General features: G+C 33.1%; 3 protein-coding genes across 3 annotated transcripts; 1 reads left to right on the plus strand and 2 right to left on the minus strand.

The window, feature by feature from the left end:
* Window positions 1-2483: 2483 nt before the first annotated feature.
* Window positions 2484-5475, minus strand: LOC149902191 (FGFR1 oncogene partner 2 homolog). The gene is made up of 5 exons (XM_090109925.1): window positions 5318-5475; window positions 5107-5241; window positions 4710-4961; window positions 4427-4555; window positions 2484-3546 (listed from the first exon to the last, which is right to left on the minus strand). Exons 2-5 carry the CDS (start codon window positions 5239-5241, stop codon window positions 3433-3435), a joined length of 630 nt encoding a protein of 209 aa, XP_089966051.1. The 5' UTR covers window positions 5318-5475; the 3' UTR covers window positions 2484-3432.
* A 584-nt stretch (window positions 5476-6059) lies between these two features.
* Window positions 6060-8900, plus strand: LOC149902192 (uncharacterized). The gene is made up of 5 exons (XM_090110227.1): window positions 6060-6261; window positions 7743-7926; window positions 8236-8319; window positions 8435-8500; window positions 8595-8900. Exons 1-5 carry the CDS (start codon window positions 6185-6187, stop codon window positions 8898-8900), a joined length of 717 nt encoding a protein of 238 aa, XP_089966353.1. The 5' UTR covers window positions 6060-6184.
* A 2822-nt stretch (window positions 8901-11722) lies between these two features.
* LOC149902193 (epoxide hydrolase 1-like) lies at window positions 11723-16351 on the minus strand. Its single transcript, XM_090109841.1, has 6 exons — window positions 16027-16351; window positions 13623-13747; window positions 13260-13372; window positions 12870-13038; window positions 12440-12591; window positions 11723-12110 (listed from the first exon to the last, which is right to left on the minus strand). Exons 1-6 carry the CDS (start codon window positions 16225-16227, stop codon window positions 11845-11847), a joined length of 1026 nt encoding a protein of 341 aa, XP_089965967.1. The 5' UTR covers window positions 16228-16351; the 3' UTR covers window positions 11723-11844.
* Window positions 16352-19750: the final 3399 nt, after the last annotated feature.

Here is a 19750-nt window from a genome sequence, read left to right on the forward strand (position 1 = left end):
TAATTATAGTAATTAAACACTGCTCCCAGTAAAAAATAAGTTGGAAGAAAATAATATAACAATTACAATATTGTATGTCCAATGTTTTTCCTGTACATTAAGATTTTAATTATTAAGGTATACTAAGTGATCTAAAATATTATGAACATTTGCAAAATCATTTGATTTTGACATAAAATTTAACAATTTCTAGCAGATAAACTATATTACTTAAAATAGAACAGGGATACATTCAACAAAACACTTCTTCAACATGCTAGGTATAGACAAATATTTAGAGGTAAAGAACATATAATTTATTTCTCATTATTAGTAGTAAATAACTACATAAGTACCTGGTACCTATTTCGGTGTCGCTTTTAGATTTGCTGTTTTATAGTATAAATTTGTGTTTATTACCTGAAAGTACAACTTCATATTTGATAATGAAATATTTTGTGGTTTTGGGATTGTGTAGCCATAACAGGAAAGTATGTCTATCAATAATTAACATTATTAAGGTACCGACTTCCAATGAGGACGGTTTTTGACCAAGTTCGCAGTAGACACTACTCCTACCCAGTCCACAATAATATTGCTTGCAATTACTAGCTTGTATTAAATTACGCACGTCTATGAAGATTCTACAATTCTTTATCTACCTCTAAGCTACTAACATCCAAAGCTGAACATGTTACATGAAAAAATATCGCATCAAGTGTTTATGAATTTTTGTACCTATATAATTACTAGATACTTTTAAAATGAATTTATCCTAAATATGCTAATATTAATTACAATACAAGAAACTGAAAATCATATTATTCCTTTACCAAACTAAGAAAAGAGTTAATGTTTATTATTGCGCAGATCGTGCTAATTGTGCTATTTCAAACTATTCTAAACGAAGATAAAGTACAAATCATTCTTGTGTTTTATTCTTAGGTTTTATTGAGGTCTAAAACTTTAAATCAAAAACTACTGATTCTGACAAGAGTAACTGACCATTAAATGGTGTTTGTACTACAGTATTATTATGATTATGTTCTAACACGGGCAGGGTCAAGAAAACATATGTAAAATGGGGCCTGCAGAATATTTTATAATTTAGAAACGCTTAAAGGGTTTCCTCAAAATTTAAAACAACATGGTCATTTTGCAATAACAAAGCAAAATCTTAATTCAGGACATTTTACTTGATTGATATTATCTATCTTGCAGATTTTATATTTGTTTACGTGTTCTCTTAAAGCGTATGGTTTAAATGGGTCAAATAAACATTCATAACTTTATGTTAAAATAAATGGATCATAACATCCTTGAAATCTTAATAATTTATTAATACTGATGAATAGCGACAGGATTGATAATATCATTTTATCACGAAAGTATAATCAACACATCAATTAATAGTAACGTAATAACAAAAACAATTTGTTGGGAAACCCTAGACAAATAAGTTTGCCATTAGGTAAAAATTACATTATGGCCATACTAAGCAATATTTATTAGTATGTTTAACACACTGCCTGTATTCTTTAATATAATCAGTAAAGGTACAAGATTAATTATATACCACCCTTCTGCTATTAAAATACATTTATTTTTAAAACAGAGAATCTCTTAGTACTTTTTAAATCTGGAATCATGTTAAAAATGCAACAAGTTTAATTATTGTTTTAAATATTATTTATTAGGTATATAAAATAAAATATTCAGACGTTTTTGTCTGTTCGCGATATAGGTACTCCAAAACTACTTCAACGAATTGCATTCTGAGATGTTTCTGTTGTCTGTTGTCCAAGAGCTTTCCGCTCTTCATCGCGGGCGAAGCCGAGAACAGAAAGCTAACATTTAAATATTATATTTTATTCTGCGCTAATTTGAAGATTCCCAGTTTTAAAATGGTTGTCTCATAAGTACAAAACTTTTGATTGTGCCCTCATTGCTTCCATAACTGTACGTTTTATATGTCGTAGTAAGGCAAGGATGAACAGATTATTCTCTCAATAGGCTATAATATACATTATATATATATGTATTATAGGTACTCTTTCAAGAATTATTAAAGTAATGATTCATTAAATGTGTTTGTCATGATATGCATATTGCACAGCTCTCTTTCGATTAAAAAGGAAAATGAAAAAAAAATCGTCAGAAAACAGTTTCATGGGTGCTGCTGATCCTTTGTTATAATAATATCTTACTACGACATAGATCTGAATAAACTTACTTCGTAAAATCTACTAACTATAATCTACTGAGTTATAAGTTTTAACATTATGAATATACTACTAAATCTTAACTTTAATATCTACTGAACTGAAAGAGAAAGTAAAGTTGAAATTCTTTGCAATATAAACTATACAATTTATTATTATATTGTCTAAATAGCACAGTACATCTAATTTACTAGATATATTTAATAGCTTGTAGAGATTGCAAAGTATGAAATTTAGAAGTTTTACCCCAGTATTATAGTGGCAATTATAAAAACATCTTACTTAATTTCCATGTAGAGGTTTACCAATTTTAATGTAGTATCTTAATAAGGACTATTTACAGAAATAATATTACCTAAAAAAATACATGAACATTTATGTTGTTTCTGCCTCTGTGCCCTTGCTTTTAAATGACAATATTGAAAACGTTGAAAACATACAAAATCTGTGACAAATAAAATGTTTTGAATTTGTTACTACATTAAAATTGGAAGATATTAATTTAAATTCAATTAATATCTATACCAGACACTAAATAAATGTTAAGTTGGCATTAGTAGCATGTTATACTTAATGTAGATTCTAAAGATCACAGTAATGCCATAAGTATTAATCAAACATTCATCACATCTGGAAATTTCAACAAAGGGCGCTTCATCATGATCGCTGAGCACAGACAGAAAATATATTTAGATAGTACAATGAATAACAAACATTAAATACAACCAATAGAGAAATGATTCGATAATACCGTGAGAGTTCATAACGGGGGTAGGTAACGCCTTGAATGTAGTGGAGCCGGTCACACACATGAGATTTGTCGCACAAATGTCAGTGTCACGAGAGAACGTTCACATGTATAGCCTTGTATCCACTTGAGCATGCTCAGGCGAATGAGCGGCTCGGCCAAGAAGCTTATATCTAATACACTGGAGATTTCAGTATGAACATTAACTTGTAACAAGAAAATATGACGTTGAATGACGCCTGTATGTTTTTTTATCCCTTTCATACCTAACTTGGCCAAGTTAGGTGTGAAAGGGATCAATTCAACGTCATATTTTCTTGTTACAAGTTAATGGTCATAGTGCAATCTCCAGTGCATTAGATATAAGCTTCTTGGGCTCGGCCAAATGAGCCGCTCATTCGCCTGAGCATGCTCAAGTGGATACAAGGCGTATGGTATGAGGTGGTTGTTGGTTCAGAGGCGGCACGTGTCGAGCGCGGGTCGTCACGCGCCCGACAGGGGCGGCCCGTCCGTCTGCACGTCCTTGTCCTCGGTGGGCGGCGCGTACGCCTTGTCCGAGCCGTACCGCCGCGAGATGTCGAGCATCTCGCGGAGACCCTGCAATGTCCATCATTGGAATCAATTTAATTCTATAACATAACTAGATTTCCGCCCGCGTTTTCAAAGGAAAACCCGCATAGTTCCCGTTCCCGTAGGATTTCCGGGATAAAACCTATCCTATGTGTTAATCCAAGTTACCCTCTATATGTGTGCTAAATTTCATTGTAATCGGTTCAGTAGTTTTTACATGAAAGAGTAACAAACATCCATACATCCATACTTACAAACTTTCGCCTAATACTATTAAGATTAAGATGATTCTAGCATCCTCAACCAGGGTAGATGCATTTCAGAACTTTACATGATTTTTATTAAAAAACTTTTTTAAAATGAAATACTATGATGATAGTTGTCTTCCGTCCTGTTTCTGAATTGAGTATTTTACGTTAGGAATGTCTCAAACCATAATTTTTTTTTTAATATATGTCATATTATGCTCTCTGAAACCTTAATCACATCAATATTTCATTTGCAATCAATAGCTGAATGAAATATGTCTGGGAATTTTACAAAAATATTATAAAATTAACCAACATAATACATAAGTTAGGATTTGAGACTGACTGCAAATAATTAAACTGCCTAATTTAATTTAAAATTATTTTAACCACAGCTTGGATCATGTAATAAAAACAAAATAAAAAGAATGGCATGTCATAAGACCATAAATTTCACATATTGAAGGCCTGTGACCTGTGTTGATAATGCCAATGATGAAGAAATAAATTAATAACCTACATCCCAACTTTCTAACTTTCACCAAATGAGATAAAATTCTTTGTTTAGCACATACACAAAAAAATTGAACTAAAATAAAAACCATAGAAAAGCTAAGAAATAGTACATATATTATGCAAAATAAAATATCATAATATACCTTATTCTCTGTAATAAGCCTTTGGTATAATTCCTCTTCCTTCCTTGAATCACCGTGAGCATCCATGTTGACTGCTTTGTACATTATACTTGTCATTTCATTAATACGCTCTGCTTGCTGGCGAATTAACTGTAATAATATATTTTATCATTTACAATCTAAATACATAGCTTCATTTAATCAGTTGTTTTAAAAATAAAACTTTTAGTATAATTTATGTATCTATATATAAAAATTTGTGTATAAAAGTTTGTTTTTATACACAAATTGTTCATAAGAATACCTCTTGCTGCTTCTCATTAATAGCGGCTGTGAAGTCTATCCTCGACTCCCATACTCTCTTTTCTGTATGTTGTCTGTACTTTGACATGATCAGCTCCAATGCTCTCCTGTGATCTTCCAATGCCGCTCTGAGCTCCCCATTCTCCCGCTGAACGTCTCTCATCAATCGAGATTCCCTTTCTATACTTGCGATTAATTCTCCTCTCGGTCTTTCCCTCGAAGCCTCATTAAGAGTATCTACTTCTTCTTTGTACTAAAATAAACATTGAATTGATAAGATCGACTGATCAATATTTACCTAACATTACATTTGCTTATGTATAGTATAATGAAAATATTAGCCTGTCAATAGGTCTTACAAGGAATTACTGGAGCAAAGCAATAAGGTTCAATTGTACCTGTTTCATAGTGCTTATTTGTCTGTAAGCTGTTTGAGTTTCGGTTAGCAGAGCATCAGCTTCTGTCTCACGCTCCTTTAGACGGCCAGCCAGTCTTTTAGCGTCCAAAATTATTTGTTGTATGGTCAGTGACATCTGAAAAGGCCAACAGTCTACAAAACCTTCCGTTGTAAAGCTTCATTTCACTGTATTATTCATCAAATATACAAACCCTGTACGTCGCATATAGTTAAAGCACAAGTGACGAATCATCTAATCTGTATAATTTTAATAACACACCAGCTAAAACGCTAATTTATTACGAATAAGCAAAGCACATCAGCTGTTTCACGATTAGGGTTCGGCAGCCATTAGCTTTCATTAGAAGCACATAGAAACGATACCGTATTGAATTTATAGAGACAAATTTAAAAAAACACGAAGGCTATATGGCTAGAACTCTATGAAAAAGAGAGAAAGCATTATGTTTCGATAAGCAACATAAATTAACAGTATAATACTTGATGACATGACCTTGAAAGTCATTTCCACAGATTAGAAATACTGCCGACTATGTGTCTATCGATTATAAAATTGGGAAAGCTCAATTTTCACTCCATCAGGTTATGGGGTTGATCCACAGGGTTGAACCAAGTGTCCTAGATTTGATTTGACAAAAATTGAAAAATGTCTCGATCTGGATAAGACTGGGATAAGAGGTAGAAGCACAGGGTAGAAGATTTATCCGATAGGAAAATTTTACCAAAAATGCAACACAAGGGGATCGTTTACCGTCGTTTACGGATTTATTTAAAAATCTGTCTCAGTTGTAGGTACCATGGAATACAAATATATTAATAAAATATGTCAAAATATCGTGTAGCTTTAACAAAATTCAATCGAAATCATATAAAAATAGTATTTTTCATCTGTGGCATTGAAAACGTCTGTCTGTCGTCTTGACTCATGTCACGGTCAAAAAATTGTCTGAACCAAATCTCTGCCTACGCGATTAATAAAGCAGAGTTTTCGTTTAGTTGTATTTCGAAGGCGCTTTGACAACGAGACAACATATCGCTGATCGCACAGACTGATCGCAATGACAAAGTGTTCAGTGAAAATCTGTCGAAATAGCTCTATAATAAAACATAAAAAGGATGGAGTTTCGTATTTCAGGCAAGTGCAACTTTGTATAAAAAAAATTGTGAAACTAACTTGACGACTGACGTTTTTCTAAATAATTATAAACCCTTGGGTAGCGTAGCGTTAGCTACTGTTAAGTATTTTGTACCTCGGGAAAAAAAGAGAAAAACGCTACTTCACTTCACTCCGACATCTATAAATTCCGGAAGATGGCACTGGCACAGATTAGATACACAAGATAATAGCATATAATAGGCAGCTAAGCAATATAGTCTGCTATTTTAGTTAAATGTCACAGCATTACGATTCAATTGAGTTTTGTTGATTAAAAGTGGCGTAGAATTATTTAAAACATTAGAAAAGGTCCTATGAATTACTCTCCCTACCCTTTGCTCACCCCCCACCCTTGAGGACTTTCGATATGATCATCTGGTCTGGACATGTAAAAAATAACTAGCGATTTTCAAAACTACACGATTTATTTCCGCTCATTTTACTTATTTTCTCGAACTAGTATGATTTAGAACAGAAATATATTTAGTTGCAAATTTGCGCGAGATATACAGAAGTCCCAAGAAGTATGGATATACTGAAAGTACAAAACATAACATAAGTACACGGGGGTGATTCGGATAGCCCTCTAGGTCCTCTACCTCCTGGCTTCTGTATATCCATACTTCTTGGGACACCCTGTAGGGTCTGTTCATATCTAACGGAATATGCGTCGCGTATTATCGGTAGCGTAACGCCAGAACTGATAAATGTATAGAAAAACACGTAGACGTATACCATAATTTCCTATTATTTTCTCGTTTGGAAAATTTGCAAACTCTATAGAGTACCTAAAGTAAATAAAATACTAAACTTAGTAAATACACTTTTTATTAATTCTACCAGCACGGTGACATCACCATTATAATTTTTCGTTTTAAATTATTTTCTCTTAAAATACACCATACATAATAGCGTAACGAAGATGGAACGGATTTTTCTTTCATGGGTTTATAAAAAAAAATGTTGTCGATTATTTATCCATTCAGCTATGGGTGCCTTAAAAATATCCCCCCCATCCTTCAGTTGTGTCTGGACTCTGGCTGTTGATAATACAAGCTATGAAGCTTTATTTCACACTAGCGGTCCGCCCCGGCTTCGCCCGTAGTACATATTTACGTTTTCTCTACATAAAAACCATCCTCGTACTTCAAGGAATATAATAAAAAAAGAATTATCGAAATCGGTTCAGCCGTTCTCGAGTTATGCGCTTACCAACACATTTTGCGATTCATTTTTATATATAAGAAGAAGACTAGCGGTCCGCCCCGGCTTCGCCCGTGGTACACATGAAAAATAGATGTTGGCCGATTCTCAGACTTACCCGATATGCACAGAAAATTTCATGAGAATCGGTCCACCCGTTTCGGAGGAGTATGCAGACTAACATTGTGACACGAGAATTTTATATATAAGATTTTCATGTGAAACATTTGTTTTTCTATTACATATTATTATTTTAGTTTTCCACGCAATCCTATACGGTGTTCTAAGTGGGCAGCGATTATTGGAAGATCCCGAGGTGAAGAATTTTACAAGCCAAGGATAGGGTCCGTTGTCTGTTCCGATCACTTTCCTGAGTCGGACATGTACACAACAACTAAAGGTTTCAGAAGACTCATCAGAAGTGCAAAACCAACTTTGCTTGTGAGTTAACAACGTTACCTACGCCTTATTAAGAACAGTTGAAATTAATAGACTCCGAAACTTGCCCAAGTGACACAGGCTCAATTTTAATTTTATCCCGGCCCCCGGGTCAAGCTGGGACGAGCGTATAGTATTACATAGTATATTATGTATAATGTATTGTATATATTATGTACTTAAACACATTCAGATAATACAAATTGATTGTGTACTAGCTGCCCCAGTGACGCCGTTCTGCCCCATTGCTCTTTTTCGTGTTTTCTCTCCATAAGAACCTTCCTTGTGTCTTGATTTTTTATTTACTTACAGCTGCAAGACAATAAAGCGAGTAATGATATTATCATTAAACAGGAATTAATCGAAATAGAAGAGGAAACGATTGGATCTGCTCACGTAAGTTACAGAAACTAAAGATAAATAAATAGAATATAATATGCAAAGTAAAGTGCATTTGCATTTTATTTTATTTGGGGATCGCAGAGATATAATGTTGGTTCCATATTTTTAGCTGGTGCCACAGGCGGATCAAGAATGTTTTGTGAATAGTGAATCAAGTTACCAGCCTTTACACCAGGTACATGAAAATTATAAAAAATACAAATTATAATTATTTTTTAAGTTGACTTAAAAATCATCAACCATAAAAAATTAACATTTTTTTTTTACAGGACGAGAATGTAGAAATAAAGAGACAGTCTCTTTCATCTTCCTTGAGTATTGGATCTATTTTAGACACTCCCAGAGAAGTTTATATGAAGAAAAAAATAGATATTCTTGAAAAAAGGTTCATAGACAAAAACAAGAAAATAGACGCACTACGAAAACAGAATAAAAGACTTGTAATGAGGAATATAAGTTTGAAGACTGCATTGTCCGCTTTTAAAAAAAGGAGTAGAATTGTCGAATCGAATAAAAAATTACAAAGCCAAAAATTACAGTATATTGTAAAAGGAGAATGGGCAAATTGGGCCTGAAACTTGGGCTAAGACCAATACACACGAAATATTGTTTTTGTGATAGATCATTACACATACCTTACGAAAAAAATAAAATAAAAAAATAAATCAACCGGGTTCTTGTACAGTCAAGGTAAAAAGTTTTATTTATTTGGCTATTATTTTGCGCACAATAACGGTGTTTTTAATTCGAGTGAAGTAAATATAAATCTAAATGTCAATGGAGTGACTGAGTTTAACTGTGGTTTAACCACAAAAAACGTCTAACTACGTTGAATTATAATAAACACGGTATAGGTACCTGTTACAAAACATAATATTAGTGTATTTCGTTTATTAGAAGGCTTAAGATTAGTATGTATTTGTAAGTGAAAGTGAATTGGAGTAACATAAAGATATTATCATTGTCTTATAACAGTTATTTACTGCAAAAAATATTATACACAAAGAAATAAAACTTGATGTGACTGTACAAAAACCCGGTTGATTATTTTTTTATATATATTTTTCCCGTTATCTATGTGTTATGATCTATTATAAAAACAATATCTCATGTGTATTGGTCCAACTCAAGGGTTCAGGCCCAACTTCCATAGTAAAATGCCCATTCTCCTTTAGAGTTTAAAAATATATTTTTTTATTTTATTTATCAATTGTTTTTTTTTTTTATCCACGACCACACCACTGCCTCTTGCACTTTACGCTTTTTCCTATACTACTTGCTTTGTCATTTGTGGTTGTTTCTAACGATACGTATCAATGAAGAAACAATTTATAATTAGCGTTTACAATAAAGTGAATCTGTGAATACTACTGCCTCGAAATAAAATGATAATTTAGTGGGTATCAATTAAAATTGTCATTACTAGAATGTGAATCACTTTTAATAAAATATTATATTATTTAAATCTTTATTCTTTCACTAGAAACTATAGCGATGTTGTGCTATATAATATGCTGTTGTATCTTTTTACACGCTTTATATTAGCTTCACCTACAGTATGTTTGTAGCCGACTTCTTTGGGCGCGATTTTGACCCACTTTAAACGGCCAGATTTCGTTCAAACTTTGTAGATTTATTTAGGACCGATGACAATACACTAATTTGATAAAATAAATAATACTTAGTTAAAAAAAATAAAAAACACGCGTTTTATAGAAAACCTAACTAAAAGCGTGTTTTTTAGTTTTGTTAAACTATTATTATTCTTTTGAATTGATATTCACTGCTTACCTAACATTAACATTTCTTCAATATCAAAGAGCATAACTATAACACGTGAGACGGTTCTTACGTCTACCCTCCACTACATTTATAATATCTATATATATAGGAAATTTATATTTTACTACTTTACCTTATATAAAATGATTTATGAAACTGAACACCGACACCACAACAAAAAAAGCGCAATGTATTCCAGGAAACAATAAAGTAATTCAGTAATTTACAGTACAGTATTTTTCGCTTGCCGCATAATCACATATATTTAGGTACCTTGTAGTTGTCCTTGTATATACTATAGACGTTTATGTCGCGCTTGTAAGTAAGCCACAATGTTCTAGGTAAGTATTATCACAGACTAATAATGTATTATGTAATTTTACATTTTGCCGAAAACTACCTTAATTCATAATACATATATTATGTTCAAAGGTCACGAATAATCATAAACATGAGTATCAATACGTTTTACGTAGGTACAATAGGTTATAGGTCTGATATTTTATTATTTTTGAAATTGAATAATGATATGACGTAACCTGTACCTATATGGATAAATGTAATATAGAGCAGGCTCCAAGGAGATGTTCGTTTGCATAAATCGCGGACCTAAATCTGACTTCTGATATATATTGTTTAGATCCCAGACATCCTATAGACAGATGTTGCCAACCAGTTTTGTGGTCCCCTTCCCCGCACCCCGGTAATTAAATATGGCATACAAAGAAAAAAATAAACATTTCCAAAACATGCCGCGTGGGGTATCAAATGAAAGAGCTTATTGAGTAGATCACGAATATATAGCATACTATAACATTTCTTACACTTTCTCTAAGATTTTTTAGAAAATTTACGAAAATGGTCCATTTTTGAGTTAACTTTAAACCACTATAGATTGAAAACTCATGAATATATTTTTTAAATTATTATTTTAAATAATTAACAATAGTCCATTGTTTACGATTCAATAGTTCGTACAGTGAAATAGTTGCATGGGGGAGTGGGGGGAGCATCCAAAGATGGCGAGTATATTTTAAATATACTCGCCATCTTTGGATGCTCCCCCCACTATATTTTAAATATACTCGCCATCTTTGGATGCTCCCCCCACTCCCCCATGCAACTATTTCACTGTACTAACTATTGAATCGTAAACAATGGACTATTGTTAATTATTTAAAATAATAATTTAAAAAATATATTCATGAGTTTTCAATCTATAGTGGTTTAAAGTTAACTCAAAAATGGACCATTTTCGTAAATTTTCTAAAAAATCTTAGAGAAAGTGTAAGAAATGTTATAGTATGCTATATATTCGTGATCTACTCAATAAGCTCTTTCATTTGATACCCCACGCGGCATGTTTTGGAAATATTTATTTTTTTCTTTGTATGCCATATTTAATTACCGGGAGAAGTCAGATTTAGGTCCGCTATTTATGCAAACGAACATCTCCTTGGAGCCCGGTCTAATATTCAATATTGATAATATGAATACATAAAAACAGCCTTTTGTTTTGTAGTGTCTTGAATTTTATTATAAATGGATTATAAAATTTCACGAAATGAGTTAAAGTACAATAGGAGCAGAAAAATAATTAGGTAACAAATCATATTACGTAAAAAATTTTATTCACTGTGGTCTATGAGGACTTTTTGAAGGTATTTAAAATTATTTGATTTTAACACATGTATTCTTCTTAATTAATAATAACTTCTTCTTTATTCTCTCAAGGTATTATAAATTATGCTTATTCAAAAAGCTTCTTATTAAACTGTTAATTGTATCAGGATCTTCCTGCTGCATAAAATGTCTCAAATCCTTCACTACTTTCTTTTCAAGGCTTGTGTATCGTGTTTCCATTAGATCACCTATCTCTTTGCTTACAAAGGGATCTTTTTCTCCTAAAGCATACAGAAACGGTATATCCTCCTTAAAATTTTGAGACGTGTATGTGTACCTGAAGTTTGCTCTATAATAATTGATCGGTGGTGTAATTGCATCTGGAAAAAATGTCGGAAAACACGTTAATTGACAAAGAAAATACTAATATAATAAAGTTGAATAGTCTGTTTGAATGTTTGGTTGAATGCGCTAATTCAGTACTACGCTACGGGTACGATTTGAAATCATATAGGTAGGTAAGTATCAGTTTTAGATCAAAACGCTCTCCAATAGAAGCGGAGAAATGCGGGTAATCCTGCAGGCACAGTATTGAATCCATTTAATCTTGAATTTTAAACAACATCTGTTGTAAGAAATAGGAAGTACCTCATAAAAGGAACTAAACTAAACAGTCTTAACTCTAAGTCTTATTTGAATAGGTACTTACGTTTTTTGCTGAACCAATATTTAAAACATTCGATGTCTTGACTGTCAATTGTTGTTCTTCCTTTTACAAGCATTGCTCTGTCCAATAATTCTAAATTATTTTGTTGAAACAAAAGTTCCGGAATTATCGGCATTCGGTACAAAAACACGTACCTGCAAAAAATAAAACTTATGATTATTTTAATATTCACAACTGCATTTCGAAGAATGAAAGATTCGAGTTTTTATTCATTGTTTTCAATGTCAATGAATATGAATCATCCTGTTGATATTATTCGAAATTCTTCCATCCTATATTTTAACCTTAATAAAATGTATATCTATTCCATAAAAGCTTTAAAGTTTCTAAAGAGAAAATAAATGTATAGGTACTATCTAACAATAAACACCATGCTCCTATGCATGATAAATTATAATTTATAATGCTTTACCAGGATTTCTTCCTCTGTTCCTCATATGTCCAGATCGCTTCGTTCCAAATGTCAATCGCTGTGCTGGACATCACGATAATACCTTGTAGTGTTTCTGGATATACATCCCGATACTGGCAAGCTACGATACCGCCCCAGTCGTGAGCTACGAGGATAAACTTCTCTCTGCCTAGAAATAGTTTTCAATTTTATTTAGAGAACTAAGCATAAAAATTTATAGGCGGGTCCTTATACAGCGTCCAGTCAATATAAAACTGTACTGCCATTTTCCTCTGCCCAGTCACGTTCATACTGACGGTTGACCGAGCTGCTTTGCGCAGCGCTGCTCATTTTATGTGGACCCGCCTATTAACATATCTTTTATTACACAAATAACATATAAAAAGTTACCCAATTGTCGCACTAGATCACGTATGTCTTCTACCAATAACTCAAGTTTGTAAGCTGATACTTCCTCTGGTCTTTCGGAATCACAGTAACCCCTCATATCGACGGCTATGCACCTGTGGAAAATTATCGACAAAAACATTTAAAAAACATACCTACATATTTACAGGTAGGATATTATTAATTATGTCCATGCCACTTTATTCACTTATTAAAATTTTAAACTGCTTTGAACAGTATTTCTAATTTTCTATTAATCTATTATAGTAAACAATTTTGTTACGATACATACATTTATAACTATATTTTTTTATAATTTCACTACATTTATCGTTGTTTTTAATACATACAAAAGGTTTAAATTACCAGTAGTCTTTACTAAATTCTACAAGCTGATAGCGCCACGAATACCAAAATTCAGGATATCCATGCAAAAACACCATCAATGGCTTCGAGGGATCACCATTTTCCACATAATGAAGTATTATATTCTGAAACAGAAATTAATTATTAAATTACCTAAATATGTAAATTCCTAAAGTTACTACGAATATGCATTATAAGGCTTGCCGGATTCCTACCGACCAAAACCCCACTGTGTTCCGTCAAGCCGCATCAACGACGGGGCCACGGGTATACTTAGGTAGAGAAATCACTCTATTTTGTAAATATATTTTATATCCGTTAACTATCCAATCAAATAACTAAAAGACAAAGCGTTACCAACTTACCAATGACCTAACATCTGATTGATGGTAAGTTACCATCAATAATAATCATATCAATAATTTTAGAGAGTGCTCTGTGCTATGAATTGGCCGATTGGTTGTTTTAGATTCCTATCAAACCAGATATCATAAAGTACTCCTATTTAGTTTTCTTCTATTTATTTATTTTTTAAGAAAAAATACAAACACCTAAATTACTATCTTTTATAAACTATTCATGTGTACCTATAGAATAAAATTTAATCGCTTTGTGCATTCATTGCATCAATTTCGTTCCGCTTTCTTAGATAAAATATCTTACGTGCTATTGAGAAATTTATCGTCTTATAAGTATATACTACGATACACTGGGACATTAAAAAAATCAATGACGTGAAGCATAGCCAAGCCAAGTTTACCTTACAATTAGCAGCCATTTTTGTGCTTTATTATTTTAGCGGTAATCTAATCACTTATTTATTCGTAGCGCAGTCCGAAAAATTGATGAAAAAGCAACATTATGATTATGATCTTAAATTTTAATGAAATGTAAAAAACGAAATACGATTGTAAAAAATCTTAACCAGGGAATGGGAAAACTTAATTTTCACAAACCTTATTAGGTTTGCGAAAATTAAGGTTGCGAAATTATTATGCATTTAGAGTGTAAGATAGATGAGATTTTATCTACGTACAGACATTGTCTGAAAACTAGAGTCTTAATTCAAATTTAAATTTTATTTCAGTCTCAAAGCTTATAATACTATTCATTAGTACCTATTGTATATTATCTATGTGAAAATATGAGTGTTGTTGTTGTTATTGAAATAACTAACTAGTATTAAAATAAATATACTAAAATTTAAGGGTCACACTGTACTCTATACGGACTAAGGACTCTACCCAGTAAAACATACTGTAGCCTAGTAACAAGAAGGTGTCAGACAAAAAAAAGTAAGAGAATATAATATTTTGTCGATTTTTAGCATTCCTTTATTCTACGATTGTATTTAAATTGCACGTATTAATATTTTTCGAAAATAAGTGAGTTAATTAGAACTACACATACGGAAATAAAATTCAGTCCAGTGCGAGTGGAACTTGCAACAGTAAGGGTTCCGCACACTGTACACATAATCTAAAGAGCAACTACAAAAAATTTATCACCCATACAATTTATGAGAGACGAAGAGCGAAGTTTTATTAAAAAGGTCTCAAAGGTTACGTAGTAACTATTTAGTAATTCAAATTCCTTTGATTCCGGAACCCTAAACCTTAATAACATCAAACTATAATTTATAACTACCCTAATGAATGTGAAAAATCGCAAAAAAAAATACGAGCGCGCTCGAGCGCTACGAACGAATCGCATGAGTGCTAATAGAGTAATAACATCAAATTATTATAGGTTACGATTATGAGTTGCGGCATGTTTGCAGTTATCCATACTAATATTATAAATGCGAAAGTAACTCTGCCTGTCTGTCTGTTACTCAATCACGCCTAAACTACTGAACCAATTTGCATGAAATTTGGTATGGAGATATTTTGATACCCGAGAAAGGACATAGCCATAGGCTACCTTTTATTGCTAAATATGTACCACGGGCGAAGCCGGGGCGGACCACTAGTTATTTATACATCTTTGTTATTCTACAGTCTACACTATTCAGTATTTAAAAAAAATATAGTAACGTCGACTAATGACGACTGAGAGTGACGAATCGAAATTGTTTATCTAAGATTATCTTTTGTCTGTAGCAGTAAGATATACCTACCTAGTTAATTTAAAAATTAAACTCATTTAATTACTAAAATATGATAGGAATAGTGCAGTGGAGCTGTCAGCTGATATATATTCATATTTTAGCGATAATAATATCTATTAAATTACTTTTCAGTAACTAATAATATTTTTTTTGCAATAGTGGTCTACCAATATTCTCAAAAAAAAAATCATCAACTTCTAAGTTGCATTTCATAATTTTGTTATTATTCATCTACTCTGTTGGTGTTAAAATTATGTTTAAGATAAGAAAATTAAAAAACATGATTAAACTTACGTTTGCTTTCAAGTATTTATGCACTCCATATTTCGGGTCAGATAGTCTTGCTGGTGGTTCCAATCTTACTTTCGTAGCCCAAGGGTTTCTAAACGGATTTTTTAAATAATTCACAGCGAACGCAATAACTATTGCCATAGAATAATATAGAGTAAGGGCATTTGAAACAACAAAACGTTTGAATAACGTTATCACACTCATGTTTGTCACAGAATTTTACCTAGCACCATAATATAAGAAGAATAATGTACTGTGTGCCTAGCACTTGGTAGTGGACTGGGAACGTGTGCTGCAGTCGCCTTATGATAACCGACTGACACGGTATGGATGTCGGAAATAAAGGTGAACAATAAAGGCCGCTGCATACGTGACGGGATTTTACCCGGACGGGACGTGACGGGAAGTTTTGGAAACATCGTTGCATACAAAATGTATCCAAATACGCATATGTCACGGGAACATCGACGGGACGGGAACGTGGACGGGAAAAATATCGTCGCCGACGATGTTTAGCACGTCCCGTCCCGCACGTGCCCCGTCCCGTCCGTGATTTCGCTACGTATGCACAGTCGCTCCGTTCGTGCCGGAGAGATTAGTAGTGACGCCTTCCAAGTATCGAAAATGGACGACGAAAAACTAATCGAATGTGTTCGCTCATATCCAGCGTTGTATAGTATAGCGAACCCACAATATTTAGATATTTAGATATTGTGGTATTCCTAACTATACTTAGTCCTTTTCACCTATGATGATTCCTGTGACACTTCATCGTGTTCTGAATTACGTAGGTATTTTATGTTTAAAATGCCAAAATAATTTTAGTGCATAATATTTTTGTTTTATGGCGGCATTATTACCAAAAATATAAAAATGAAACATCTTAAGCTTATAAATCAAAAACAGTATTGTTTAGTTTAAATTCAAATTCAAATTTCTTTATTTGCAGAATGTAGATTACAAAGATGTTAATGTTTTCTTGACGGTCGTAGCTTCTTCGTCATCTAGAGCAATAGCAATTAAAGCCAATTCTTGAATTGAAAAATCCATCTTTCGTTGTTCACAACACTAGCACGTTAGATCAGAATCACGTCACGGTGCGTATGCGTTTGCTCCACGTTCCCGTTGTGAACGAGGCAATCACGTGCCCGTCCCGCTCACGTCCCGTCCGAGGTATTTTCCCGTCACGTATGCAGCGGCCTTTCTTCGAAGTATAGTTAAGGCCGCTGCATACGTGACGGGAAAATACCTCGGACGGGACGTGAGCGGGACGGGCACGTGATTGCCTCGTTCACAACGGGAACGTGGTGCAAACGCATACGTACCGTGACGTGATTCTGATCTAACGTGCTAGTGTTGTGAATAACGAAAGATGGATTTATAATAGTTTAATTTATAATATATATAAGATTATTTATAATATTTAAATTTATAATAGCTGCTATAATTTTGTAATGGTTTTTGTAATTATTTATTGTAATTTACAATATATTTGCATGCTCAATTACGAGCCAGAATGTTTAAGAGTCTATGTAATATGTACCTGCCTAACATCTTTGTAATCTACATTCTGCAAATAAAATTATTTTGGCATTTTAAACATAAAATACCTAATTCAGAACACGATGAAGTGTCACAGGAATCATCATAGGTGAAAAGGACTATAGTTAGGAATACCACAATATATTCATTAAAATAACACTAACCGTTTTCACTGAATGATAATTCCACAGCAACTTTACGCCATAAATAATTTTTATATTTTGTGTCTAAATATTGTGGGTTCGCTAAATTATACAAAGCTGGATATGAGCGTACACATTCGATCAGTTTTTCATCGTCTATTTTCGATAGGAGTTGGAAGGCGTCACTATTATCTCTCCGGCACGAACGGAGCGACTGTGCATACGTAGCGAAATCACGGACGGGACGGGGCACGTGCGGGACGGGACGTGCTAAACATCGTCGGCGACGATATTTTTCCCGTCCACGTTCCCGTCCCGTCGATGTTCCCGTGACATATGCGTATTTGGATATATTTTGTATGCAACGATGTTTCCAAAACTTCCCGTCACGTCCCGTCCGGGTAAAATCCCGTCACGTATGCAGCGGCCTTAAATCTTGAATTACATTATACATAATTCTATCCGCGTGTAATATGTAGGGACACATTGCATAGGATGTCTGTCATCGGATCGTTTTCATTCGGTACTTTTAATCCGTGACTATACCAATATTACCAGCGGTCAACCACCTCAAGCTTTATGTTCACTGGTACTAATGAGCATATATATCCATTGGTACACTCCTTTTACTTATAAATAATCTTTCTCAATGTTTGCTATAATCTGATACTTATTAAAGTAATAGAAATTATAAGCAAACTATAATATAGACATTATATTTTATCAATTTGATCCCTGGATATTATAATAGTTCTTTGACACCTTGCTAAGTGCATGAAGGTGGCGACCAATAATTCGTAAGATTCTGCGTCTCCGACAAACAAGATGATAGTCTTCTAGCCCTTCCAGGGTTAATCAGTATTTACTATTTACCGAGAATAAAGGGCTTATCACCATACCAAACTTATTTTTAGGTGGAATGAGTCTTTTTTTTTCGATTTTTCTTTCTTGCATACCCTATCCTGCAAATCTCAAGACGAGATTATGCCATTGAGAGAAAGAGTAAATAAGTAATTCTCAAAATACATTAATATGTATAATCCATACTAATAGGTATTATAAATGCGAAAGTAACTCTGTCTGTCTGTCTGTTACTCAATCACGCCTTAACTACTGAACCAATTTGCATGAAATTTGGTATAGAGATATTTTAATACCCGAGAAAGGACATAGGATAGGTTTTATCCCGGAAATCCTACGGGAACACGTTTTTCTTTGAAAACGCGGGCGGAAAGCTAGTTATTTATAATATGTATTGTAATAACTAATAATGTTGCCTTTTTCATCTCGGTAAGGGTTAGCTTGTATTCAATTATTAATTATCTATGTAGGTATGATGTAATATCGACGCTGAATCAATTTTATATCTACAGTCTGAGTCGATATTTTCAGAAGTGATAAATTGTGGACATTGGATTTGATAAAGTGACACTAATCAAATTCAAGTTAATAATCGTGTATCTACGATAATCATTGATGATATAAATATAACTCCAAAATCAAATAGGTCTGAGGGTAAGGTATAGAAACAATCGCTATTGTAAAATACTTTTTTCTTTGTCGCTAAGTAATAATCGTAAATAATAAATATCATTATTTTATAAGCTTTATATCTGAAGTTACTAAGAACTAACAAGTATGATTTACATTACATCAATAGCATATAATATGTGATGTGTATATTATACAACATTAGGCAAATGCTTCAACAATAGGTGTACCTACTTACACAACATTCATCACAGTTCTCGACTCTACCACAGACTCTACTGACTCTAGACTCTAGTCTAAACAGCATTCAAACAGGTTAAATTAATCATTAATTGACTAATTGTTGGATAAAGGAATGTTTGACGCTGAGAAAAAAACATCGTTTGATCTTTCATTCTATACTTTTATAAAAAAATGTGTTGCTATTTGGTATAGGTATACCACGAAGCGAGCATTGTTAGATTAGGTAATAACTAATACCGTCTCTTCGAAGTGTCAATTGTGTAAATTTAACACGAGACTTCCAAAACATACGAATTGAAAACGAAAAT

The sequence above is a fragment of the Colias eurytheme genome, chromosome 15 (genome assembly GCF_061535395.1).
Source record: "Colias eurytheme isolate Ceu_HAF_F1 chromosome 15, ilColEury1 Martin Lab GWU primary, whole genome shotgun sequence".
NCBI lineage: Eukaryota > Metazoa > Arthropoda > Insecta > Lepidoptera > Pieridae > Colias > Colias eurytheme.